Here is a 27900-nt window from a genome sequence, read left to right on the forward strand (position 1 = left end):
GTGGGCTGTGCAAAATGCTCTACTGGATAACGCTTTTTAGAGGGTGCACTGGGGATGAGTTTGAGTTTATGGAACCAAGCAGGCTGTGGCCTAAAAAGTTTGCAAGCCACAACAAAGTAGGCCAGCCTCTGGCCCCAAGGGAAGGGCCCGTATCCCCTCTCACAGCTGCTTATTTAACACTAGCAGAGAAAATCAGCTTCACTTGGAAGGCCTCCCCTCCCCCCTCCTCTTATTTACATATCTAACCTCTTGGTTGGTCCCCTCCCCTAAATTAACACCACAACAAGCTGTTGCCTTAAGGGCCCTAAACACAACAAAGCAAATAATGCTGGACTAGATGGGCCTTCCTATGTTAAAATGTTGGGTGGGCCTCTCCTGCCTCCTTCCACACTCGTACTTGGCTGCCCAGATGCTAATAATAATAATAATAATAAATTTTATTTATATCCCGCCCTCCCCAGCCGAAGCTGGGCTCAGAGCAGCTAACAACAGTAAAATGATTCAACATTCTAAAATCATTTCATTATAAAATCAGTTCAAATCAGATTAATGGCAACCATTGGGCTAGAGTTCTGTGAGGATGATTGCCAAAGGAGGGGGTCAGGTTGTGCCCTGGCCAAAGGCCTGGTGGAACAGCTCTGTCTTGCAGATCCTGCGGAAAGATGTCAAGTCCCCCAGGGCCCTAGTCTCTTGTGACAGAGCGTTCCACCAGATTGGAGCCACAGCCAGAAAAGCCTTGGCTCTGGTTGAGGCCAGCCTAACCTCCCTGTGGCCTGGGACTTCCAAGATGTTTTTGAAGACCGTAAGGTCCTCCTTGAACCACAATTCCCACCACCTCTGGTCCCTGGCCCCACTGGCTAGGAATGATGGGAGCTGTAGTCCCCCTGCCCACCCCCAAGACAACAAGGGCGTGGCAGGCCTGGAAAAAGTCACCAAGTTCAGAGGAGGAGGCGGGGCGAAGCCGCCGAGCCTGAGCAGGCAGGTGAGCAAGGTAAAAACATGCAAAGGAGCCACAGGAGAGGCAGCTGACTGGCTCTGGCTGGGAGCCCGTCCCGTCACCAACAGGTTGGGTAACTTGTCCATCACCCGAAGAAGGCAGAGTCCCGAGCGCAGCCTCCCTCCTTCATTCCACCTGCCGGCGGGACTACCTGGAGGAGCTCACCTGGCGCGCTCTCGCTCCCTTGCGCAGACACACACGCACACCTGCGCGCCTGACTTCAGCTGCGGGTCTCGGCGACGCACCGGGGACCAAAAGAAATGGGGAGTTTGCTGGGAGGCCTGGGCCTGCTGCTCTTCGGCTCTGGTGAGTACCGGGCAAAAAGAAGCGCCTCTCTCGCCGGAGATTTAGCCTGCCTCCCTCCCTCCTCCTTTCCCAGCACCGGGGTGCGGGTTGGGCGCTGCGTTCCCGCCACCCGCGCCCAGCCCTGTCGCCTGCCGGTCGTTTCCCATCTCTTGCGCTCCCATTTTCACAGCCGTGGCCGGTTTGGCAAGCACGAGGGGGAAGAGCTGCAAACTGGCCTTTTCCAACTGTTGGACTGTCTGGAAGTGTGCGTGGCGAAGGTGCGATGCAACGGGGGCCAAGTTTCAAGTCCTCACTGGGGTGGCTTTTGAGACTCCCCGCCACCTGCTTGCTTGGAGCAATAGGCTAGCCAGTGTGACTTGGTCAGAGGACATTGAGGCAACCCCCAAGCTGAGCCATCCTGTGTTATGCGTTGGGGTGGCGGTAGGATAACATGGCGTTTTGTCATGGTATCTGTGGAGTGATTCATTCTTCCTCAATAGTAACCCGTGGCTATATATGCCAATCTCAAAAGGGAGGTGTGGGGACTGGTTTGGAAGCTCTGTTGTTTTAGCACTGGCCACCCCTGTATCTAGGATCTGCAGAGGCCGAGTGTAGCTGTTGTATACAAAAAAAATGTATTCTGGACATGCTCAACGGCATTCTTGTCGGGGCTTGTGGCTTCGCACCATTTTAAAAAAATTCATCACCGCATGACATATGTCGAGCTTAAAACTGAACTCCAGAGCAGTGCCATATTGTTAAAAAAAAACACACACACCCCAAAATTTATCAGCACACGTGATGATCCATTATGTCCCCTAGATGAGTTTTATTGCACTGTTAAATTGTAAGGAGGGAAACCATGACAACTGTTAAAAGGAATCCTCGAAAATAATGGAACATATGACAAGCCACAGTGGCACATTTAAGTTGGTGGTTGGGGAGCAGGTTCTGTTTATGTGTGGAGGGGAGGTAGGGGTGTGTTGGTTTGTTTGTGTGTGTGCGCACAGTGACCGGTGGTCTGATGGCTTTTTAAAGTGCAGAATTGAAACAAACACACCCCAGCCTTTCCTTTCTTCCTTCTTGAAAGCAGTGTATGCATGGTTGGGGGTGGAATAGGTGCCACATTCCTAGAGGACAAAGGTCCTTTCAGTCTTGGGAAAACACACAGAGAAAGGGAAGGGGAAGAAGAGTATCTTCCTTGGAACCTGTCCCAAGTAAAGGAGGGAGGGAACTTTGCCATGCTGGGTTTTTTCTCCTCCTTCTGTTGGAGCTCCTGTGACTTTAATGGAAAACAGGAGAAACTGCATAAGTGAATTGTTCATACTTGTGCTGCAACTTCATACTAGAAAGGACTGCACCTGCTGAATTTCTTCCTGCCATGCAGCTGTTAAAAGCACAGGAGTTCTGCCGGGGAGGAAAAGGTTGCAACTCGATATAGAAAAGTTATCTACAGATGGTGCTCAATGGAAGGCATACACTCTAATCTGAAACACCCTATTGTCTTCTCCAAGATAAGTGAGAACTGGTGTTAGTTGTTCCTTTGTCAAAGAATAAGACTTTAGGGCTGAGTGCTTTCTCAAAGGCTTGGGAACACAGTGGGGTCTAGTGAGCTGGTGGACAAATCTGGCCTAGGAGCCAAAGGGCATAAAGCCTTTTTTGTTGCTGCTCCCTCAACACTCTTTTTCAAACAGCGCAGCCCACTTGTGAAACTTCCGTTATCTATCCTACAACCCCGAAACTCTTTGTAACCTGACACCCTTGGGAAAAGTGGCTGGAAGCCAAGCAGTTGAGAACAGTGGAGTTCAGGGTATATGTGTGTGTGTAAGAGAGAATATGATCCGTGCAAATTGTTCATTGGGGTGTGGGTCCAGTGCTGCCCTCAGCCTCTGGCAAGAGTCTGACTTTGTTTCCAAATGTAATAAAGGAACAAGATTCAGGGTCTCTCGTCTGGAATTTCTTATTTGACCAAGGCTTATTAAGGTGGAATTCTGACATTCGAATTCAGCAGCAATGCTCCATTCCCTAGAACATGATATGACCACCTCTGAGCATGTGCAAAGTACTTCTTTCTTACCACTAAATCAGTGTTTCCCAACCTTTTTTGGGCAAAGGCACACTTGTTTCATGAAAAAAATCTCGAGGCACACCACCATTACAGCCCCGTGACGTCAGCGCGCAGCGTCACGCTGGGAGGGACGCACAAAAGTGTAAGTTTCAATTTTTTCCCCTCCCCCTTGCCTTCCTTCTGTGCCAACCGCCAAAAAGCCAAGAAAAAAGCCAAGACTTTAGGGCAGCAGGTCGACACGGAAGAAGCTCCTACCTAAGGACAGGTGCGACGGCCGTGTCCTCTTCTGCCACACTTGGCAGCCCTGCCTCACGGTCGTGACTCCCACCCTGATTTCTCCCCGCAGGTCGAGCGGCACAGGCAGCCCAATGTGTCCAGCCCAGACACAAGCCCCGCTTCCCCACTCTAGATCCTGAATGCGACCAAGTGCTCTGGACTCCCGAGCAGGGTGGGAAAGAGGACTCGCATCTGGTAGCCTCCGGGCTCCTCGCCTGCTTGAGGGATGGCATTGCAGGCAAGCTGCCGGCCGTCGCCATCGCCGCCCCCTCATGCGAGTGCACCTGCCCGGAGTGGTGGGCTGGGGGAGGCTCGCTCTCTGTGGGGATGTGGCCCGCACGCGCGGCCCCGCTTCCTCCTGCCCAGGGCTGAGCTCCTTACCCGCGATCTCGGTCTCGCGCACGCGGATCCCACTTATTCCGAAGCTCGCGCCACTAGCCGGGGCTCTCACACCGTGCCAGGGCGAGGCGGCGCGGCCCACTGACGTCATCGCGGCTCGCCGCCGCCCTCGACTTCCCTGTTCCCTCCCCTCCCTCGGGTTGCCGTGGTTACCGAGGACTGCAAGCTGCTCGGGCGAGCATGGGGCATTAAGTGGGAGAAGGAAAATTAAAATTAAAACTCGCCCGAAGGCCGCCTCTCCGGATATCTTTCGAATTTTTTAATTTTTCCCGCGGCACACCAGGCAACGTCTCGCGGCACACTAGTGTGCCACGGAACACCGGTTGGGAAACACTGCACTAAATAATTATGGCCAGGTTCTATCCCTGGGATTATCCTCCTGGCACCTCTCTTCTTAGAAACTTGCTTCACTATTCACAGTGAAACTTGCAAAGCATGCAGGACAGAATCGTATTCGTTCAAGTTTATTGTAGAACCTGCAATAAATTGCTGTAATGCTGCTGTTCAGGATACTAGTCAGTCATGTCTTTTTCCTAGGATACCCCATTCCCTTGCCCTAGGTTCCCTGTTCCCCTCTCAACAGATGCTTGGTCTGTTGCCAATGAGCTCATTTGGTCTTCACTGAGCTGTTTTGGGGGGTTGCCCTCTCTACGGGTTTCCCCCTAAAGCTTTTTTTGTTCTTCAGCAAATCTCTGCTAACACATCCCTCACGGCATTGCCTGTAAACATCCTCCACATTCCTAAGAGGGAGACAGAAATTTTTACTGTGGGGTTTCTTTCCTTGTTACTGCAACTCCATTTCCCGTAAAGCTTCACCTGTTGAAATTCTGTCTGTCACGTAGCTGTGAAAGGTGTTCTCTAGAAAGAGAACAAGGCAAACTGGAACTTTCCAGGTCAAAATGTGACATGTTGGAAGTGTATTGATGGGAACTCTACTGAATGGCACAAATTTGCCCTGGAGATGATTTGAGAAGGGCACCTTCATCTGCCTGGTGTCCTGCAGGTGTGCCCTGGCTGACACGGCTGAGCCCCAGGAGGTGGGGTAGAGCAAGAGGGCAAGGATAGTTCAAGCTGGTTTCTTTCTGTGACATTTTGTCTCTGAGGGTGGGGCAGGCTTGGACGTCATTGGTAGGTTACCCAACCAGTTGGGCCTGCCTCTATTTTTAAATGTCCTACTTGCTCATCTCACCACAACCTCTTGATGGCGGAGCCAAAATAGCAAGCAGTGTGTGTATGAGGACTGGCCAGGATGCCTGGAATTAGCTTGTTTTGTGGGGCCTTTCTTGGTGTCACTTTGTGGGTGGAGGTCTCTGTTGTTGTTGTTTTGATAGTTCAGCTGAGTAAGTCCACCAAAATCTGGGCCAAACCCAGGATATTTTGAGGGCCAATGGAGACTAGGTGCATGCTGAATGTAGTGCCCCCTAGAGGGTTGCTATCTGTTTTCACTTAAAAGCACTGTCATGGGAGGTCAGAGTTGGTGGCTCAAAAGTACTAACAGAACACAACTGGGCCTCTTGCAAGAGGATTTTCATGCTTGAGAGCCCAGTTCAAAACCTGCTAATTCTCGTGTTCAACATTACGTAGCTGGAAGAGACAAGATGAGGCCAACCGCAAATGTCTGTTAAGGAGAGAAAAAAATGCTTTGGGCATCAAATGTGGCTTAGGCATTTTTTGTCTACTTGCATCAGAGTTCCTGTGACGGGGACTTTTCAATAGCGGTGCTGCAAAACTCTCTCCCTGTGAATTTTTGCTGGACCTTTTCCTTTTAGGGTTTATTGAAGACTTGCTTTGTTTCAGCCTGCCTTTTATACCACACTTGTATTTGTTTCATGTTGCTTTGGATGTGGCTTTATCTGCTGCTCCTTCCGATTGATTTGTGCTTCTGATAATTCTGCATACTTCCTATTTCAATTGTTGTTTTAATTCCTTAAACCCCTTTGTGGTATAATAATAATAATAATAATAATAATAATAATAATAATAATTTTTATTTATATCCCGCCCTCCCCAGCCGAAGCTGGGCTCAGGGCGGCTAACAACAATAAAACAGTACAAAAGTACAGCACAAACAACACTCTAAAATCATTCATTATAAAATTAATTAAATCAAGAGCAAAAGGTTGTCCCAAACATATATGCTCTACATACATTCCAATACTGTACATTTATATCAACACAGAGCACTTGGGGCAAAAGAGTCTCTTTAAATATTTTTCTTTTCATTATTAAATGTAGAAATGTAGAAAAATAAGTAAATTGCGCAAAACTCTTACCAACTTGACCAGCAGATGCCCTTTCCAGATTAGAACCCGCAGCCCCTAGAGCGTTGGCCCTTTCTAAGTTGGAAACTTATGATGCAGACTTAGTAGGACCTCAAGGGACTTGCTGTGGCAACAGCATGTAAACTTTGGCACCAAGTCATATTTTAATTATGAAAGATGAGGTCCACAAACAGGCCACTGGGGTTTAATGGCTAAGATGCTCTTCATTCCTCAAAGAGCCATTTCAGTTTTCAGATTAGTTGTGACAAAACCATATTGCTCTGTGGTGTGTTTTAGATATCTGCTTGCCCAGTGTTTGATCATCCAGAGAACCAGAAAGAAACCACCTGGCCTGCTCTTGTGTCTTGAAGATAGGGATAGGGAACCTATAGGGCACCAACATCTGGAGGGCCATGACTCCCATCCCTGACCATTAGCTATGTTGGCTGGCACTGACGGGAGTACCAACAACATCTGTAGGGCCCGGGTTCCCCATCCTTACTCTTAACTGCAGTTCAGGGTGCAGAAACAGGCAGAGGAAGTTTTGGACAGCATAGAAATACTAATCTCCCATTCCTGTCTGCGTACTGACCTGTTGTGAAAGGCAGAGATTCAGTTGGTTGAAAGTTTGCAATGCTTCCTTAGAAGCCAAAAAGAAGACCTTCCCTGGAATGCCACAAGGTGGTCACCAACTTCGATGGATAAGACTGTCAATCGCCTCCAGGATCAGCAGTGGGAGTTTGCTCAGACACCCAATTTTGCGTTAACAAAAAAGTCAGGAAATGAAATGGCCAATGCTTCATAAGCACAAAGCGGCTGACATTTGAAAAACAAAAATGTGTGGAAACGCAAGCCTTGACAACTCAAGCCTTGTAGAGGGGCTAAATATAGCCTTATCCTTGATGATGCCTTCGGGGAGGAAACTGTCAAGAACTTCTTCATTCTCATTTGCCTATTCAGGTTCCCCTCTTCTCCCTCTCCGTGTCCCCAGTGACTCGCTGGCTGGATGCTCTGCCAAGTCCGCTCAGACTCATCTCCCAGGAATCATTGGCACTGCAGGATTTTAGAAAGCCAATCTAGGCTGACAAGCAGGGCGGGAAACAAATCCTTGGGACGCCACAGCTGTGGCAGGAGAAACTGGGGCAGCAGGAGCAGAGAGGCACACCCTGGCTTCCTTCTCATAGGTTGTAGAAAGTACAGCCTAAGGAGGAAACGTCAGAAAGGCCTGGGAGAAATCACCTTTCTCTCTTCGTCAGCATGACAACGTCCCCTGGTGTGTAATTTCCAAAATGAAATATGCATGGGGCCAGATGTGCTCAGAAACTATGACTTCTGCAGCCACCTCTTTTTCTTTTCTCCGGGTGGCAAGCTGTGCCTATTGCAACAGAGGAAAAATTCTGTAGGTGCAGCTTCCTGGTCTGGAGGTGCAGCAGCGAGGGAAGGTTATTCCTGTGTAATTTCTGACTGCTGCTCATTTGCACATACCTGCCTTACTATCTGACCTTTCTGACCTGGCATTGAAGCGCCAGTCTATACGATTGGCAGAATCAAGTGGTATTTTGGTAGAGCTTTTCTTAGGCTGCACCGTATATGGCTGCCATGCCGGTTTCAAGTCAGAATGCTATTTCACTGAAACAATAGCATGTTAAAAGAAGGGTTGTACTTAGCCTTGTCCTGTGTGCAGAATTTTTCTTTCTCCTTGAGGGAGCAATCTGTCTCTCACTTCATTCACCCTGGAGCCTGAAATCATACAATCGGAACAAGCACCCCGCTTGATTTCTCCAAAATTCTAAGAAATATTCCAGCAACTCTAGGATGGGGAAGGGTTTTAGTGAATTGTAACAGATCAATGTGGAGGACAGGATTCTTGTGTTTGTTTATTTGAGACAAAGTGAGGCCTGGTGACTCTTAAAGACATTACAGGACTCGGAAACAGAAACATAAAAGTGGGATCTTGATCAAACAAATGTTGGTTCATATGTAAAGTAAAGGTAAAGGGACCCTGGGGTTGCGGCGCTCATCTCGCTTTATGGGCCGAGGGAGCCGGCGTACAGCTTCCGGGTCATGTGGCCAGCATGACCAAGCCACTTCTGGCGAACCAGAGCAGCGCACAGAAACTCCGTTTACCTTCCTGCCGGAGCAGTACCTATTTATCTACTTGCACTTTGACGTGCTTTCGAACTGCTAGGTTGGCAGGAGCAGGGACCGAGCAACAGGAGCTCACCCCGTCGTGGGGATTCGAACTGCCGACCTTCTGATCGGCAAGTCCTAGGCTCTGTGGTTTAACCCACAGTGCCACCTGCGTTTAACCCACAGTGCCACCTGGTTCATATGTAGTGCTATGCTAAACCATGGCTTAAAGCAGATAAGCCAACATTCAGGCTCTGGAGAGGGGATGACAGCAGCTTCTCTGCTCCTCCTCTGTTGGTTCTGCTGTTGCACTTCTTTGAGTTAAACTATAGTTTAGCATGTCCAAACCAATAATCTGTAAACCCTAGAACAAACCTTGGTTATAGCTCACCCTTTGCTGGAGCAAGAGAGACCATGAGCCTGGGTTTGGACATGATAAGCCAAACCATGGTTTGGCTCAGAGCAACACAGCAACAAGAGGTGCAGAGAAGGAGTACAGCAGCTATGATCCTTTTCCAGGAAGCAGCATGTTTGTTCATTGCATTAAGGCTAAGGATTGTCTTAGTGTTGAAGTGCAAACTAGGTCATAGTTGGAATGAGTTTTCAAGTAATTTTGTTTTGTTTTGTTTTGTTTTTAAAATTGAAAATATTTAAGTGCTATTTGTTTTATTGTAATCAAAATGTTGCAGCTTGTCTTTATAACTCTACTTCTTTTTTAATTTTACAGTATTCTTCTCATGCTCCCACTCTGCCGCCATTGGAGCCAACGGCACCCAACCAGGTAAGATATTTGAATTTTGCATGAGTGGGTGTGAATTTTTATTTTATTTTTTAAAAAGAACGACACTGCACACCATTAAGTATGCCAACAATGGACATCCATTGATTACCTTCCCTGTTTTGTCACATATTAATTTAACCGTTCCTCCTCTGCTCACACCAATTATTATTTAGGTTCCAAATTCACTTCCTAGAGTGTAGAAAGCAACTTTTTTTACATACATTTAAAACCTTGCCTTCAACACAGTAGGAATCTTCTTCAGTCAGCTCCGTGGCCTCTGAGATTTCAGTAGGCATTGTGCATACACATTCAGTCCCATCTCTGCAGCCATATAAGGTCTACAAATATAGGCTTCCATATTTAATAATGCAGTTCTGAGAGATTTTCAGAATACCTTTTCTACCTCTTATTGAATGGTGGGAACACCAGAAGCATACAGGAACCACTTTTAGGGTTCTTCTTACACTCAAGCAGTATATAAATAATATGAACTAATAACATAGGAAGCTGCCTTATACCAAATCATACCTTTGGTCAGTTTAGCTCAGTATTGTTTACAATGAGTCCTAATGGCTGCCTGGATTTTGGGCAAAAGCTTTCCCAGGCCCTACCTGGAGACACCGGGGGTTGAACTTGGGAACTTCCACATGCAAGGCAGATGCCGTTCCGGTGAGCCATGACCCTTCCCCACACAGAAGGAGAAACATAATATGTTGCAGAGCCCATCATGTTGTCTGATCGTTGTGTACAAAAGAACATGTGATGTGGGTGATTTCTGGAGCGCTTTTTCACTCTGCAAAATGTCTTTATGTCTGCAGGATTCTGTGGAGTGCCCGCTATGGGGCGAATCATGGGTGGCATGAACGCTGAGCATGGACAGTGGCCCTGGCAGGTATCCCTGACCAGCAGCAGCAGTGGCCGTCACCTCTGCGGAGCGTCTCTCATTGCCCCCCAGTGGCTAGTCACAGCGGCACATTGCTTCCCTGCGTAAGTGCAAGGCATCCGTGGAATAAGATGCGGTTGTGGGTGTTGAGGAAGAGAGCAGGCAATGCCTTTTGGATAGGAAGTTTAAACCAGGCATAGGCAAACTCGGCCCTGCAGATGTTATGGGACTACAAGTCCCATCATCCCTAACCAACAGGACCAGTGGTCAGGGATGATGGGAATTGTAGTCCCAAAACATCTGGAGGGCTGAGTTTGCCTATGCCTGGTTTAAATAATAGAAAGCTGGCGAGGCGTGCAGACACTATTCTGCAGCCTTCTCATAATTCGAGAGCTTGGGTAATTGATGAGGATGCTAAAAATGTTGGCTTTAGCATTTGCATGGTGCTTCTGAGCAGTGTTCAAAGCACTGCCAGAAGATAACGTATGTGAAATTTGAAAAAGACCCTGGAAGGTGGGCCCCTGCTATTATATATATTTTTCAGATAGTAAGGGTTGAGAGAGAATGGTTTTTTCAACACCACCTATGGCAGAGGCAAAATTTGCACTGGAGACTCGATCCTTCCCACTGCCCAACTCACTGCTTAGTCTCATAGGAACTATGCTTTGTTAGATTTTAATCATTACGTATAGAGTCCAGGACAGACAAAAGTATACCCTTGTGTGTCTGCCTAGTGCTAACTTGTTAACAAACAACTTCAGGGTCTCTGCTTTCCCTTCTTATGGTTCTGTATCTCTAACTTGGACAGTCCTTCCTAGATTGCTTCTGAAAAATGGGGAGACACATTCAGGTAGAATGGATCTGTACCAGGGAGATGGCCTTTCCAGTAGTGGCCCCCTGGCCAATGGAGCAGGCTTCCCAGTAAAGCTTGCTTGGTGCTATATTTGTGGTATTTTTAGTTTCAGAATATTTTCTAAATAACTCTTGCAATCTGGGTCCCTCAATTTTTAAAAAAAATATATTGCCTTTATTTGGGCTGTGTTGTGATGAACTTTGTTTTTCACATATTTATCTTTTTGAATTTATGGTTTCATGGCTTATTTGTATCAAAATGGTTTTCTTATTTATCATAAGCCTCCCAGATAACTTTATGGGACAGAATACAAATGTCATAAACAGGGTCAATCCATGACTGCTCTCCATGCAGATTAAATGAAATCTCCATTAAATGAAATTAAGAAAAGTTCACCTCTAAATACTAGTTTCTGGGGCAGAATTAAATGGAAGACTGTTGCTTTCTCTCCCACCCCATGTGCTAAAGACAGCAGTCTGGCTACCATTGGATATGTGATCCCTAGTACAGGTACTCTTACACCCTTAGCAATGACCTCCTTTTGCATCTTAGAAATGCATTTTAATGCAAGCATATTGCTTTCTTTCCTTTTTGCAGGAGGGCTGAAATTGAAGACTACGATATCGTCCTGGGGGTCCATCGGCTGAATGACCCCCCAAACGACCTGCAAGTTATGCAGGTGGAGCAAGTGATTAAGCACCCTGACTATGTGGAAGAAGAAGGCTCTAAAGGGGACATTGCCCTGGTGAAGCTCAAGAAGGCAGTGAACTACAGCCGAACAATCCGGCCCATCTGCCTGCCCGCCTCTTCAGTCGTCTTCCCGGCTGGCATGAAGTGTACCGTCACCGGCTGGGGGAATGTGCTTGTATCCAGTAAGGAAGAAATTCTTTTCCTATTGGAGTCGTGGTCCTTAGAGTGATGGAACGTGTTCCGGCACTATGATGCGACCACATCTGGAATGGGGGGGGCACAGCTAATCCTCTTTAATGCCATGTTTCCCTTGTGCAGTCAGGGCTCAGTCCCCATCTCTCTCCTCCATCTCCTCCACCCAAAAAGGCCTCCCTTCATATCTCAGCATGGAGGCTTAGGCCTGGGGCATGTGAAGAGACAATGGTTGCCTCTGCACATGGGATGAGTGCCTTTGTTTCTCATCCGTATCTTGATGCAGACAGAGCCTCAGCTGTAGGAAAGGAGTCCGTAGCTGCAGATTAGGGAGTCTGGCTTCCAGAATGACGAGGCACTTATCCACCTGCACTCCCAACGCAAAGGCAAACACCTGGCCACCCGGGACACAAAAAGAGGCTGGTCCAGCCCCCACTTGCTCTGCAGCCTTGCTTCCAGTCAGCCCAGGAGTGGCACCAGCTGTCAGCTTCCTCCTCCTCCTCCTTGGACTCTGTGTTGCTCCTTGTAGAACTTGGCAGAGAGGAAGACAGGGACAAAGTTAGATTGACTTGCCTTTGCCCGCCATTGGTGCTGGCTGCACCTGCTGTTGGCCTCCTGCCCTACCAGTCCCCGCTGCAAGACAGCCTTTCTCCACATCCTGGCACTGACTCTGATTTTCGTTTCTTCCTTTAGCAAGCCTCCCCACACCCAAGACGCTGCAGCAGCTTGAAGTGCCCATTATTGGGGCAGAGACTTGCAAGTGCCTGTACAGGCGAAACCCTGACCCTGAGGATCCCCTCACCGTCCACGACGACATGATCTGCGCTGGCTTTGCCGAGGGGATGAAAGATGCATGCCAGGTGAGATCAGGCAGGAGAAGAGGGGAGGCTGGGGGTGCCCGTTCATTGAGGAAAGGGGGTGGCATTTTAGAATGAGGCAGTGAGAGCCAGATTCGGCACTGTACAAAAGGCCAAGAGAGATGGCCTTTTGATGTTTAGCTTCAGCCAGCACCCATTTATACATTGCATAGATGTCTGGAAAGAAAGTGCTGTAGCAACTCATGGATTAGAACCCCCTCTTATTGTATAAACATGCACTATGCCCCCTTTTTTCCCTTGGTTGTGAGGCACTTTGTAGCCCTTCTCAGGCAATTCACTATACTTGTGTCTATAAGTGATCATGTGACAGGCTGGAGGCAGTTCTTGCCAGTCCTGCACTGTGCCATCTTTATTCCACGTAGAACAGGGTATAGAGTCCTTTTTTGGCCCAGTGAGCCAGGTCTTTTTTCTCCCTCCCTGACTGCTCTGGCTGGCCAAATTTGCTAGGTGAGCAAAATCACTCTCCCACCTGTCAGCCACCTGACAGATTTTATCGAAGTTAGCTAGCAGGGTAGGGGAGGAGATAGTCATAAAGTAGGATTGAGCTCCTTGCCCTTCAGTGGATGGGCGGGAGTGTTTGATCCTGATTTCTGCAGGGATCACCTGTGCCAATGAGTTCCTGACAGGAAACTTGCTCACCCGACTAAGCTAAGCAGGACCAAACTCCTGCCTGTCAGCTGTCACCTGACTGACCCCTGATTCCATGGTGGTTCTGGGAAAACTGCCTTGTGGGCTTAGCTGGAAGCTCTGGCAGGCTACGATTGGCTAGGGTTGCTCCATCGCAATGTAGGTGGGGACCACGTTGAATAGTTCTTGAGGGTATACTTTGGGTAATGCCGACCCCCTTAACTCACTTGGATCCTTCCAAATAGCTGCCTGTGGAAGAGTACTCTCAAGTCCAGCTGCTCACAGTCAGCCTTCTGGCATTTCCCTCACTGAGAGAAGTGAGGTTACAGGGAAACAGAGGGCCTTCTCGGTAGCTGCACCTGCACTGTGGAACGCCCTCCAGTCAAATGTCAAGGAAATAAACAACTATATGACTTTTAAAAGACATCTGAAGGCATTCCTGTATAAGGAAGTTTTAAATGTGTTCTGTTTTACAGTGGTTTAATAATTAGTTGGAAGCCAGAGTGGCTGGGGCAATGCAGTCAGATGGGTGGCATATAAATTATTATTATTATTTATTCCCAATCCAATAACCATTTCCCCCCCTAGGGTGACTCTGGAGGACCCCTTTCCTGTCGTATTGGCAATGCTTGGCTGCTGGCCGGAGTGGTGAGCTGGGGGGACGAATGTGGAGCCCCCAACAGGCCTGGTATCTACAGCCGCATCTCAACCTATGCCGACTGGATTCAGGCAAATGTTCCAGAGGTGCAGCTCAGCCAAGTGACCTCCGACGTGCAGCCCATCTCGGAGGAGGGCATGTGCTCTGACACTCCTGACACTAGCCGGCCTGGACCTTACGATGACATCCAGCCTCAGCCAGGCTGGTCCCGTCCCATCAAGCCGACAAACCCTGCCTCGGGCAGCGCTGCGTCCTGGGCCTGCATGTCCAGCCTGCCTCTTCTTGTCCTCTTCCTTCAGACCTTCCACTATTTCTTATGAATCGTCCCTCCAGTGGGCCAAATGACTGTGTAGCGGGGGGAGAGCAGTCCCTTCCTACTCCGTGCTCAAGTGGGTGGTCCCACTATTTCACATTCTGCCATGCCTCAGGTTTTTCCGCTTTGCTCTCTGGAAGCATGTGATGCTCTTGGTACGATTACAAAACGGCAGCCTTGTTCTGGAGCAGAGGGTTCCGCCAAGCCACAGAGGTTCAGTCCAATGTGCACTCGAGGTCTGCTTAGTATATATACCTTACATTCCAACTTCCCTTTTGTTCCCTTTGACGTGTTAATTTATGACAATCCCCTGGGCCTGCTGCTGGAGAACTTGCCCTGCCTCAGCACAATTGCAGAAGCCATGAATGGCAACCACCTCCTTCCTCTTTGTTGAGGGCACATTAAGTTGTCTTTGTCTCCTCATCATGCCGGGTCCTGATCTGCTCTCTGGGTCTTGGTTCTCACTAATCCTGGATTTCACGGTTGTTACCAATGTATTCTTCACCCAAATCCATTTATCTCGATCTGCCTTCTGGTTATCGCCCCTCAGCTTCCCCCCAGCCTGTAACAGGGTGCCTTTGTGGTTCTTTTTGCGGTCTTTGCTCCTGCTAACCATTGCAGCTTCAGTCCTGAGAGGCTCCACACAGATTCTACTGGCACACCAATGTTTTTGCTGCTTGGTCTCATCCTGGAATGTGAGTTGGCTCCCTCCAAGCCAAATCATTTAGCTGAACCCTACACCTGTTTCTTAGGGTCCAGTTCAAACCATTGTCCGATATCCCACTGATTCCGATACCTCATGGAGTTGGATATAAACTATACCCTCAAACACCCCCTTCTATGGTGACATGGGGGGGACCCCCTCTCCAAGCTTGCCTACTGGCTGGAGGTAGTGTGGAGTGTCATCTAGGGAGCCCAACCGACGCAGCCTTTGTGTTAAAGCCTCAGTAGTCCACCGTGATTGGATCAAGACCAGTGTTAAAGAAGTGACGCTCAGTGATGTGTCTGTGGAAGCAGCATCAGTCTTTAGGGGATCTGTGACGTTCCAGGTGGTTCCATGGCACCCAATCTGCTTTTTGCTTCCTGGATTCTTATGGCCCTTGACATGTGTGTTTGGGGGCAACTAAGACATGTTTTTCCTGATGCCTCCTTAAAGCTCAGACTGAAAAGATGGAGGAGTGACGGGACCGAACCATGCTTCTTAATTAGCTGCCACATTTTGACTCCTGGCTAGGGACTTGGTCATCTTTGTGTGCTGACCAGACTGCAACTTCCCTTGACTGGCTTGGATTCTTTGATTGATTCTGTGTGTGATCAATGAATCTCTCCACTGGTGGAGTGTGTGCATGTGTGTGTGTGTATGTATGTATGTGTGTATATATATATATATGTGTGTGTGTGTGTGCGCGCGTGCGCGCGTGATAAAAAGTTGCGGGAAACATAATCAGGGCAACATTACTGCTAAATGAAATGTCCTGCCTTAGCTTGAAGATTTATTTATGATGCAGCATGACTTGCATGTGAGGCAGAAATGGAATGGGACTGCTTTACGCAAGTTTGCTGCTGCCGAATCATAGACATATTATTGGTCTTCCCTGACAACCTGTATTTGCACATCTTTTAAAAATAAGTATGTAAGCATCTATTTGTTTATTGGGAAGGATGAGAATCAGATGTTGCTCTCACAATGAAGGGTTTTTAATAAAGCAAATAGTAATTCTAAAGTGACGGTAGTAGTTGTGTTAACTTCCACCAATGTCCCGAGTGCCGACTGAATCCAGACTGCTGCAACACTTGAAATACCTTTGTACAGAGGTGGGGGGAAATTCCTTTGGAAGAGGCTGCATAATGATAAGACCAGCTTCACAGGCTTATGGGAGTTGCTCCATTTTCTACTGGAACTGAAAGTGAACTAACCAGAGTCCCAGCAAGATAGTCACGAAGGTGACAGACAGAATGCACTCCATAAGCCATGCATTCTGTTACAGCTGGTCCAGTGGCATGGCAGCCAAGTTCACAGGAAAGGCTAAAGCCTGATTTCTGCCCTATCCACCTGGCAAAGATACTGTGGACACCTAAGCACGGCAACTGTAAAAAAATATTTAGCACCTAACTAAACATGACAGTAAGTTGCACAGAACACACTCACAGCTCAATAAAAACACAGAGGATTGCATTAGTAGCCACCACTAAGCCATTCCTGTAAAATAATTAGAGACACCACAAAGTAAGCTGTTCTTTCACTTACATGGAATTAAATCATGATAAGGCTGCACTCCTTTGCAATAACACTACACTAATTATGATAAGACAAAAACATGATTCTAACGATTAACACATTTATTGTGCCACCATATAGACTAGAATGTGCTTATGCTACAAAAAACACATGCCTAACCATGTCTACTCATAAGTAAATGCTACTGGGTTCAATGGCACCAAGTAAGTGGGTTTAGGATTGAAGCCTAAATGGTAATCCCGATATAATTTATCCTGTTTAAATCCTGTGAGTAATGCTGAATAAGAAGCAAGTCCACAAAATAAATTGGCTAGAAAGAAATCTGGCATATAGAAGGTATTCTGCAAATGTTCAGTGGCATTTTAAGAAGTGAAGCTGTGTTTTTAAGCATTCCAGCTGTTGTTGAATTATCACTCCTTTGAACCCTACAGGTTTAGAACTTACACCAAATTCAGAATTTCACCTGCTACAGCTTACACAATGCTACAACAGAAGGTGAATTGCCTCTTTGAGTTACAGATCAAGAAAGGCTGTCAGAGGAATTCCTGCTTCACTTTCTAAAGCAGTCACTCACTTCATGGTGTGTTTTTGTGTGTTTCTATTATAGAAACATATACATGAACAAGTGATGCCAGGATATCAGACAACACACTTGCACTCAACAGGCGCCTGCTTTGGCTCTCTTACTTCATAGTACAGCAATAAAGCAGACAGTGGCAGATTTCCAGGATCCTGAACATATGTTTCCAGTATGGCCTAAAGCCTCCAGACCTTGCCCAGATCTTTCTTCCCCCACCCAAACCTGTGCTCAGCATAATTCCATCATTACACACACAGCATAGAAAGATACTTTGTTTTGTTGTTTTATTAATTAAAATATTTTTGAAAAGTAAAAGAAAATGCACTGCATACATGGATTATGAATCTAATATCTGTAGCAAAACCATCACGTGGACAGTTTCTCCCATAATATCAAATGCAGCCCCACCCCACTGATACCAACTTCCTTTTGAACTAGTCCCAGGGGTGCAAGCATATCGGTGAAAGGTGATGTGAAGAACAGTGTCAGCCTCCCTCTTCGGTTCCATTACTTCCACTGCGCTTTGTCCAAGAGAATGCCGATTCTTCTGAGAAAATTCCTTCTCATTTTATTTCTGGCAAAGGTAGCTCATACAATGGTAGGGCAACATGTCAGAACCAACTAACCCACAATATCCCACTGTTCGGTTTCCTCCAGTTTGGAGGTTGTACATTCCCCTGGGCTAAGACGGCAACCCCATGGCAAGTAACAGCCCCCACCCCATCATATTTGCATTTAGAACCATCCCTTTCATGTAGGGTCTCCGCAGAACATCAACATCAACTAGGTCAACCCCAAAGGACAGATACCCTGTTAGCTACGACACTACAGCTGCCAGGGATATTCTCAGGGGCATGTGTGGCACAGTGACTTCTCTGCTGCTGTGTTTCTTGGAAATCCATGCTTTTAAATTCAGCCTCAAACCCAACTGCACAGTCGTGCTCTCATCTGCTGAGGGGAGCATGAAGCGCTTCTGTGCACAATTCTGACAATGCCCCCCGTGCCACTCTCAAAACTCTCGACTGTGACGGATCTAAATTGCAATTTGACTGTGGAAAACTAAATTGCAACTACAATCAAGTCTTCTTTTTCCAAACTGTTGGTAGCTGTCATAGCTAAAAGTGAATCCCCCCCACCTGCAATGTTTGCCGACTAACCGCTTCCCAAATATCCTGCCTCACGTGTGTTTACTGCCCCTGTTTTGCTCTACCTGCCTGACAATGGAAGGAGAGGCAGCCCAAGGTTTTGTGCTAGAGCAGCTCAGAAACTAAGGTTCCAGGGCCAGCGACAAACAACAAATGAGAAGGTGTGTATCCCTTTCCTCTTCCGGTTAAGATAGAAGCCACCAATTCTACTACCCTACAAGAGCAAGACAGGTTTCACCAGAAGGATGGAGTTTGCCATGCAGAATCAGAAAAGGACAGGAGGTGAGATGAGGGTGGGGGAGGAAGTGGGAAGTCTTCACTCTAGCAGAGCACAGTAAAGCTGGCGTCGCACTGCTAACACCCCTTCTCTCCCTGCCACCCTGAAAACATCTGTTCCAAGACATGTCTGATCAATGCAATACCAACAAGAATGCCTCAGACAATCTCTTAAAACGAAGGGTGGATGTGTATTGAAACCGAGCTGCTTCTGTTGCTTATATCAGTCTCTCCTTCACTTCTTGGAAATCTTGGCTTGCTTGTGTTTTGGAGGTGCCCATCGCAGACAGAGCGAATCCACTGGAGGGGGAGGAAGGAGGGAGGGAAAAGCAAAGTCAATAGGTGTGGAGCAGGAACTTGAGACAGGCAGACAAGCAGCAGTGCTGCCTTTTAGCCAGCTAAGAATGCTGATACAAGCTTCTCAAAAAGGCTATCCCAGTTCAAAACGCTACTGTTCCCAGTACAGTTTTTTAATGCTCTTCAGAAAAGCAAGCAGCAAAACGCCAATATGAATGAAATGATGCCTTGGGATTGTAACAAAGGCAAATACTGATTACTGAGACAAATTCATTTTAGCTTCTATGAGAGCCTGTTTGCTGTTCTACCCATCTTGGAAACAACTGCATTTCATGGAAGAAAATGATACTCCAGCTTATCTCGAAAGTGGCTGATAATCAGCCTTCATGCCCCACCCGGCAGGTTGCTCCTCTGCAACAACTGACAGCGAGCAGCTCCTTTAAAAAAAGAGAGAGACTCAGAAGGAGAAACTGGCACTCTGTCCGCAGCTCCTCTTACATAACTGGCACTGACTGGCATGTCAGCAGCCCCACCGGGGCAAACAATGCTTCTTTCAGCAGGGATCAAAACCTGAAACCACTGAAAGTGGTTCTGACTTCCTGATCTCTCACAAGATGGTTCTGTGTTTGCACTCAGCAATGCCTGGCACACTCCATGACGGAATGAACAACGCAAAAGCAGGATATGGGTGGTATCCAACTAGCTTTTGGCTGCACAAAGGATATTCCCCTCCCTCTTCTCTCCACTCTTCCCCATGTCTGCTCCAGAGGGTTAGGGTGAATCCCCAGTACAGAATCAGGGGGGCACGGAAGGTGAATGGGGAGAGGGAAGCCCTTGCGCTAGTGGATCTATTTAATTGGATACTACCCAATTATCTCGGGAACAGATTTAAATGTAGAGAACTGTACATGGGGAGAGGGGAGACAAATACTCTATAAAGTTTGCATTCAGAATTGATTAAGCAAAGTAGTTAAGCCTGTCCGCATTTAAGTTGCACTGGTGATTCAGCTTCCAAGGAATATGAACATCTTACTGCAAATGTTATAGCAGCAGAAAGGACTGGAATTAGACATGCTATTTCCCAGCTCAGTTGTAACAGGAAAGAATACAGTATTAACTGAAAGGGACAAGTAGAAACACGTTAATTCTTTGTCACAAGCATCTCCATTCTATGGTTTCTGAAATAGCCAGTCAGCATCCACATATTTTGAAGACTTGAAACAAGGTGGGGGGGGACTGATATTATCTTGCTGTCAATTTTTGTCCCAATATTTGCATACTCATATGGTGATCTTACAGACAGACATGCAATATAAGCTACTCTCATATGTATTGTATTGTGCTTGTTAAAGTGAAGCAGCTGACGAGACTGGCTGAGGTGGTGGAGTGACAAAGAATGGAATGTTTAGCTCCTTATGTAAGCAGTTTTCAGTCCAGCTTCTGAGAGAAAATGAGGTTGTCAGTTTGAATGGCAATAAAACCTCATACAGGGCAGGGCAAAAACTGGGAGGAGGTTCCAAGTCACAGGGAAGCCAAAAAGGACAAGGAACTCAGAGACAAGGAGAATAAAATGAGGTGAGACTTGGCAAGATTAACAATAAGGCATAAGGAAAATGGCAGGAGATTGAAGTATGCATCAAGCCCATCTCTGATTATCTCAAAGTACTAAAGGAGAAGAACTTTAATGTGTAGGGGGAAAACATGAAACTGAAGAAAGGAGCCAAAAAAGAAAGAGCTGGGACTGTGCAAGACTGTTAGGAAGTCAGCAAAACCAGGATGTTTGGAGGACTGCAGCCTGTGTACAAGGAATCAAAAGCTCTAGCAACTCTAAAACCCTGAGAGGGCAATTCTGCCATTGTGACCTGACAACTCAAAAGACAACAGTAAGATCCAAGAAAGTGGGGTTTGGGTTATATGCCACATAAAGATTTGAACTAGGCTGCCAATTAATTGCTTTTGATTAAAAGACTCCTGTAAATCACCGCCAGGTCTAGGATACAACTACCGCCCTGCCCATGGTACCTGTGATGGGAGGCTTCTTGTACTGGGCACTTTTGAGATGCTCCTCGACCAGCTTGGGTGTGACGCAGATGACATGCTGCCCCTTCCAGTACTTGACCATGTTCAGAGACTGCAGTGTACTGATGATATCATTTTGCGTGATGCTTGTCATCTGACTGCACCGTGGAGTGGGGGGAAAGCAATGGGTAGGGGAGTGAAAAACAAGGCAAGGTCAGTGACCAGCAATTTATTTGGGAGGTCATATGAAAACCACTCAAAACTGCTCCTAATAGAATATCACAGAAGCATATGTGCTTCTCAGCAACAATGAGGAATTAGAGGGCACTGTTACTCAAAACAGCACATCTTATTAGCAAGATGGATTCTTTCTCACCTGAGGTCTTTGATGGAGAGGGTACCTCGGAAGTCCCGGAGGATCTCTAGCAAGACCCACGACCAGTAGCTACGGTAGCTCAGCTTGCCTAGATCTGAGAGGGGCTTCTCTGGGGAGCCCACTGTGCTTTCCAGTTTGGAGAGCTCATAGCCTGAGGAACAAGAGCTTTAGGATTAATGTCAAGAAGCAGTCACAACTCAGAATCCAGACATCTCAAGAGCTATACGTTTGCAGCTGCTTCTCCCAGTTAAAGCTCGGACCCAGTAAAGAAGGCTCACTCTCAACTCAGCCCTCCAGAAGATCTTAGGGCACATACTCAGTTACCCCTAAAACCCTTTAACTTAATCAAGAGTGTGAGAGGTGTCAACATGTTAAAAAAGAGCAGATTCCTCCCCACTTTTAGTTAGTGCAATTTTAAGGGTGGAAATTCTAAGTTCTAATTCAGATTAACTATTATGTATTATATATTCAAAAAACAAAAACATTCTAAGGCAGTTATAATTTTCTGAAAGCAATTACAGTTTAAAACATTATTCCATCTGGTGATACAGTACAGAATCGGAGGAAGCCAAATTATAGCAGATTAACTGAAGTGGAATACAAGGGTGTATGTTGCACAAGTTACTTCTAGTCTGTTCTGGTTAAGTGAAGGCATTATCCACATTTCCAGCAACTGGAAGAGATTAAGAGGTTGTGAAGCTACTTCTTTTGGTGGTTATCACACATGACTGAAAGAATCAAACTTACTGAAAGCAATGAGGAACTTCCCATAGCCCCTTCTTTGGTATGGGGGCAAGGTGAGGATGCAGGCAACATTGTTGCCATCTGGTGACTCCTTCTCCTGGGGGCAGAAAATCAAACAAAGAAGTGAAATGAGGGAGCAGGGAATATTGTACTGGGCATAGGATTCATGCATCCTAAGTACCACAGCTTTCACTGTTTTGAAAGCAAGATCTGTTCTCACCAGCAGCCATTTCACCTGGTTACATTAGTGAGAGAGGTGATACAGCAAAGCTATTCTATTGGGCTAGCGGAAAACAAGTGTCACTTAGCATCTTTCCGCCCCTAGTGGCCATAGTATTTAAATTCACTTCTTTTCCTCTTTCACCCCACCCATCGTCTCTTTAGAATTACATTTATTCAACTGTAAGGCATTATACTGTGAACTATCTTGAGTCTGTTAGCAAACAGGTAACTTTGGTGATATCTCAGAACTCAAAAGGAGGATGAGGATGATTTCCAGCACACAGTCGCCCTCCTCTCATCCATGGCAGAAGCAAAATAAGTAATACAAAATAAACAGACGTATGAGAATTTTCATTTTTACTGGATTCAGAATTTAGTTTTAAGAAAAGCAGTATCATGACTGCTCATCCTCCTTTTCACGCCCCTTCTAAAATTCAGCTAGAACCCTCTCCCAACCCCCATCCTATGCCAGGCCAGCACCTTGGAGAAGTAGCCGACAATATGAGCCCCTTGCCTGTCGACCTCAGTGAGAATGTAGAAGACAAAAGGCTCCACATCAAAGTAGAGAGTCTTGTGGTCTAGGAACAGTTTGGCTAAGAGACACAAATTCTGGCAGTAAATCTGGGGGAGAGAAGCAAACACCAGTAAATAAATAGAGCACAGTAGCAAGAAGAACACTGTGAGTGTAAGTTCATTTCCCAGTCCAGGGAAAGAGGTGCCCTACGGAGGACACCCCCAAAACCTTTAAATACCTCATCTTCCCAGAAAACATTATTTCATTTCAACCTGCAACTTTGTTCTAAGAAATCCTCAATGAAGTTACAGAGTGCGATCAAATCTCCCCAATTTATTAAGTTACACACAAAAAATAAATAAATCAAGAGGACATATTGCAATGTCTGAACTTGCAAAAGTCTGTATTCTTAGTTGTTTTCAAGCCTACCAACGAAGCCAAGGGTCAGAGTCAGGGCTCTACATGAGAAAGTGGATCTTCTGGGCCATTTCCATGTTAAAAGTTCTCTGGCATACCTCACAGGCCTTGCGCTGAATGGTCTCTCACAATATTGGTGCTATTTCAATATTGGTGCTATTTGCTCTCAGCTATTACCTTGCCTGTAATTAGGATATCACTGAGCACTCTGTAAGCAACCTAAAATTCCCATCCATCACATAGGCAGTGATGGCCCTTAATTTCACATGACCAGTAGGATTGCATAAAACTGTTTCTATATTGGATCACTCCCTTCTGAATAGATAGTGACACTAAGCCCCATTACTGGAAATCTCAGGCAATCTTTTCTATATGCGAGCGCTCCAACCTTGCCCATGTAAGTCTTCCCAAATCAAGAATCGAAAAGCTGCCTCAATCACAAAGATACAGTAAGAGGAGTTCTGGAAGGAGCTTACATGTTAATGACTATTCATAGCCCGTTGGGAGAGATTAGGCTCATATTTGTAGAGGTATCGCTCTAAAATTATTTGGAAGATAGGTTGGATAGCAACTAACAATTTTCTGATGTAGCAGAAAACAAAAACAAAAGCTGGGACCCCTACCTTGTGATCTTTGCCATCCACCTCATACACTGAAATGTTGTTTTTGCGGTAGATCTCCTTCCCTGGCGGCTGCCGCCACTGACACTGTCCCTGAACGAGAGAGAGAGAGAGAGAGAGAGAGAGAGAGAGAGAGAGAGAGATGAATCTACATTTTTCTGAGCAATTCCACTGCTTGGGCTGCTCAATACAGCTTCAACAATTTCCCCAATTGTCTGGGTTCTGGTAAGGCCAACAGCCTCTACTTTTCTTATTTGAGATTGGTACTGCTCATTTAGTTTTCCTAGTTGTAACACATGAATAAATAGGTATTAGAATTATTGAAATTGAATAATATCCTTCTGAGGGGAGGGGGAAACCAACAGCTTGGTAAGCGACCACATCCAGCTCCCCGTCGTGGTATCTCCCTTCCTTGACTATCAATGCAGCAGCTTCTGACAAACCATCTTCTATGGATGGAAGAAAAAAGCAGCAGAAACAGGCTTTTAAAAAAGGGTTTCCTTCACCCACGTCTTTTTAATTTTTATTATTCAAATGTTATGGATCTTTATTGTTTTAATATTTTTATTTAAACTGCTTTGTGAAGTCCACCTGAAAAGCATAGTAACACTTTAAATAAATTAATTCTGAAGCTCTTGACATCTTCAGGGTGGTCCTTCAATAAAAACATTAACTAAGGAGGCAGGTCTACTCATACACCTCTATCCCCACACCCCCAACAGCACCCATTCCCTTTGCATACCAGATGATAGCGGTAAGTCTTCTCAAATTTCATGTACTTGAGGCAGTACTCGCAGATCCACAGCTTGGGCTGCTTCCCATAGTCCTCTGGGAATGGCGAGAAATACCAAGCGTCAATCTCATAGTTCCCAATATGGATTTTGTCCACGTATTTCACCTTGGTGATCTGAGGAGAGAGAAATATAGCTGGAGCCACGAAACACAGCTGTGCTCTTTTCTCTACTGAATTCTGGCAACAAGACAGGTCAAGTGCTAGTGAATACTCACTGCTTCGTGCTCCTTCTCCAAAGCTGCTGTGGTGGGATCCATCTCAGCATACGTCTGCAATGGAAAAAGACAGCAAGGTGGCCAAATGTTCAATTCCTAACTGGACAAGACTCCCTAAAAATGCTATCCCCTAGTGCCAAACTGATGTTAGGAATAGCTCCAGAGGTACAACCAGACACCCTGGTTTTTCCAGCCTTGGAACTGACACTCTGTAATAGAGCACAGTTCAATCTCTCCAGCTGTGTATCCTCCGGCATCACCTTTTGCACATGGTTGATTTCATCATGTTTGCGCTTCTGGTTCCGAGTGATTTTGCGTTCTGGCTGTTCAGACAGTTCATTCATGTACTGATCCGTGTTCTTCTGTACTGCATCTTTTACTGTCTTGGTGAGGGCCAGGCGATTTTTGTCCACCCACTCATCCAGACGCCGGTTGACTGCAAATAGGAGAAGAAATATTTATCAGTCTTGGATCTTCCACCAATCACAAAAGGAGTTCGAAGCTGCTTCTTCAAACGATATTCAGCTGAAGGTTAAAACATCTCCCATTCCATCCTTCCTTGATCTAAACAACTGGAGATCATTTTCCCTCCTACTAACAACAGTGTCACTCTAATAGTTCTCAGGTGTTTTATCTGTCCAGGTGACTGAAGAGATCACCTCTAAGAACATGGCATTTAACACTAGTTGCAATGAATTCAGGACAGCAGTGGATGTAAATTCAAGAGTGCAACTGCTAACCTCCTTATTTGATACTTCACTCCTTTCCTGGGCAAATAATTAATAATAATAATAATAATAATAATGTTATTTTTAGGAAACCTCCACAAAATAAGTATTTTTAAAAATCTGTCTATTCATCTAGGCTGCTGGTAATTTTTTCGCTCAGTGTAAGATACTTGGAAAAATACGTAATTTCAGTATAAGTTTCAACATTTGAGAAGTCTTGTTGCATGTGTAAAACGTAACAGGGACTCTGGAATGGGTTAGGAAGGAATTACCTGCTCTTATTCCAGGAGTAGCCTGTGTGGTGTCCTCCAGATGTCGCTGGACTACAACTCCCATCAACCCTAGCCAGCATGGGAGTCTAGCAACATCTGGGGGACATCATGTGGGCTACCTCTGGACCATAAAGGCATCTCACACTTCCTCCTCACCACATAAGCAGACATGGAGAACCTCAAAAAGATACTTACACCCAACATAGTGCACATAAAACTCCTCCCTGGCTTCTTGCTCATTGATCCGCGACTGGATCACTTCTGCAGAATCTGGAAGAAAGTCAACACTCAATATGATTAATCTCAAATTAGGAAAGACTAAAAAAGAATCTAATAACAGTGTTTCACTCTGACACACCTCAGCCAAACTCCTCACAACCCAGCTGCAAAAGTGGAAAGGACCTGTAATAGTTGGTCAAGGGTGCAGGTGTGGATGTTTTGTCAAAGCAAGAGCCCATTTGAGTAGCCCAAATATACTATTCTGCACTGGACAGTAGAGCTCAATATATCACAGAATTTTAAAAGTTTCTAAGTAATAGGCACAAAATGGAAGTATGCCAAAGTACCTTAGCCCATTTTTATTTCAGTGTATTTTAATAAGAATCTTTCAGATCCAAATGTGGCAAAAACACTGAGGAAAAATACAGATTGGGCACTCCAGAAGAAAAGGGCAGCCAACCTGTATACCCTTGATTTTGGGAGCCACAATGTCGCAAGAGTGCAGGTATGCAAAGAGAAGTATTCACGTAAATCTCTACAGTACTCTCTGAAAAGGCTGCTTTAAGGGATGATACAACACAGGAAGAACTAGAATACTGTATGCACTGGCTAAACCTGTGTACGCCCCAAAGGGATATCCAATAGCATTTAATTAGGTATACTCTTACGTCAGTGGGCACAGGATCACAGCCACAGGTCATCATTTTGATATCCTGCTGCTTGTTCTGAGGGGACGGCTGATGTCCACCAGGAACAGAACCTTTTAGTAGTGACCTCATGTTTGTGTTTGATTGGATGAAGCGTTTTTATTTTATAGCAACAAACACATTCTATTTTGTTCCATTTTGCTGCTGTGCGATATAACTTTGCCGTGGGTATCATTAGACATTCCTCCCCCCCTTGGAATGATTGCCTTTGAAACGTTTAAAACAATCAAAATTAAACAACAGTAATGAGTGCCGGTAGTAGAAAAGCTTTGAATAAACAGCTGTCATAAGGAGTAATGCAGGGTCATGGAAGCCTCGGTGATGTAGCATAAGCGAGGAGCTTGTGGCCCCCTCCAGATGCTGCTGGACAACAACTCACATCATCCCTGACCACTGGCCATGCTGGGTGGGGCTGACGGGGAGACCAACAGCACCTGGACGGAGCCACCACTGTCCTGGGGACGAGCAGGAGGTGATTTTTTTTTGGGGGGGGGGAGATAAGGAACTGCTCCTGTTGTCCTGGAGACGTACTTACGCCACGTCCCGTCCCCGCGCCGACACAGGTAAGTCTCCCCGATCTCCACGGTGACCTCGGCTTCGCGGGGCGGCGGCGACGACGAGGGCGCGCGGCTTTGGTTGGCCGGGCCCCCCGCGCTGCCTTGCCCCGGCGCCTCCTCTTCCTCTCGCCCCCCCGGCCCCAGGCGTCGTGGGTCCGAGCCGGGGGGGCTCCCCCTGTCCGCACCGCCGCCGCCGCCTTCGTCGGCAGCGGAGGCCGAGGCCGCTTCGCCTCCTCCAGGCCCCGCAGCCGCTGCCATGACAACCGCCACCGCGAGAACTCGCGCTCACAACCCCCGCCAACCGTCCAAGGCCCAAACCGGAAGTAAATTATTCGGATTAAAACAAGAAACAAAAAAAAGGGAGGGTGGTCACTGTCGTGGCGCGCGAATATGACGCCTTGGGTCATGTGACGCAAGGCGCTCGCGAGAGGCCGCTCAGCGCGGCGGAACGTTGCTAGGAAACGGAGAACCCGCGTGAGCGCCCGTTTTAAGTCTGGTTAGGGGCTCCAGAGCTATTAAGGTAAAGCCGCGGCCTTCTCCCAGCATGCACCGCGCCAGGCGCTTTAGGCGACTGTGCGGCCCCTGGAGGTGGGGAGGCTGGGGAAGGTGGCCTTGCTTCCCCGAAATAAAACCGGGCACCGACTAGACTCCTGCTTCCAAGTTGGGGGT

At 46.7% G+C, this 27900-nt stretch overlaps 2 protein-coding genes across 3 annotated transcripts; one reads left to right on the forward strand and one right to left on the reverse strand.

The window, feature by feature from the left end:
* Window positions 1-945: 945 nt before the first annotated feature.
* PRSS8 (serine protease 8) lies at window positions 946-16015 on the forward strand. The gene is made up of 6 exons (XM_083707497.1): window positions 946-1303; window positions 9144-9197; window positions 10016-10184; window positions 11531-11805; window positions 12509-12675; window positions 13909-16015. Exons 1-6 carry the CDS (start codon window positions 1258-1260, stop codon window positions 14296-14298), a joined length of 1101 nt encoding a protein of 366 aa, XP_083563623.1. The 5' UTR covers window positions 946-1257; the 3' UTR covers window positions 14299-16015.
* A 1362-nt stretch (window positions 16016-17377) lies between these two features.
* On the reverse strand, window positions 17378-27653 carry KAT8 (lysine acetyltransferase 8). Of its 2 annotated transcripts, none has more exons than XM_083710439.1 (11): window positions 27206-27653; window positions 25944-26018; window positions 25009-25184; window positions 24749-24802; window positions 24483-24647; window positions 23744-23833; window positions 22670-22810; window positions 21971-22064; window positions 21224-21374; window positions 20851-21005; window positions 17378-18831 (listed from the first exon to the last, which is right to left on the reverse strand). In XM_083710439.1, exons 1-11 carry the CDS (start codon window positions 27636-27638, stop codon window positions 18767-18769), a joined length of 1599 nt encoding a protein of 532 aa, XP_083566565.1. In that variant the 5' UTR covers window positions 27639-27653; the 3' UTR covers window positions 17378-18766. The 2 variants fall into 2 exon arrangements, with proteins under 2 accessions (XP_083566565.1, XP_083566566.1); XM_083710440.1 differs by having other exon boundaries at window positions 27210-27610.
* Window positions 27654-27900: the final 247 nt, after the last annotated feature.

Source organism: Podarcis gaigeae (assembly GCF_964106915.1).
Source record: "Podarcis gaigeae genome assembly, chromosome: 13".
Lineage (NCBI taxonomy): Eukaryota > Metazoa > Chordata > Lepidosauria > Squamata > Lacertidae > Podarcis > Podarcis gaigeae.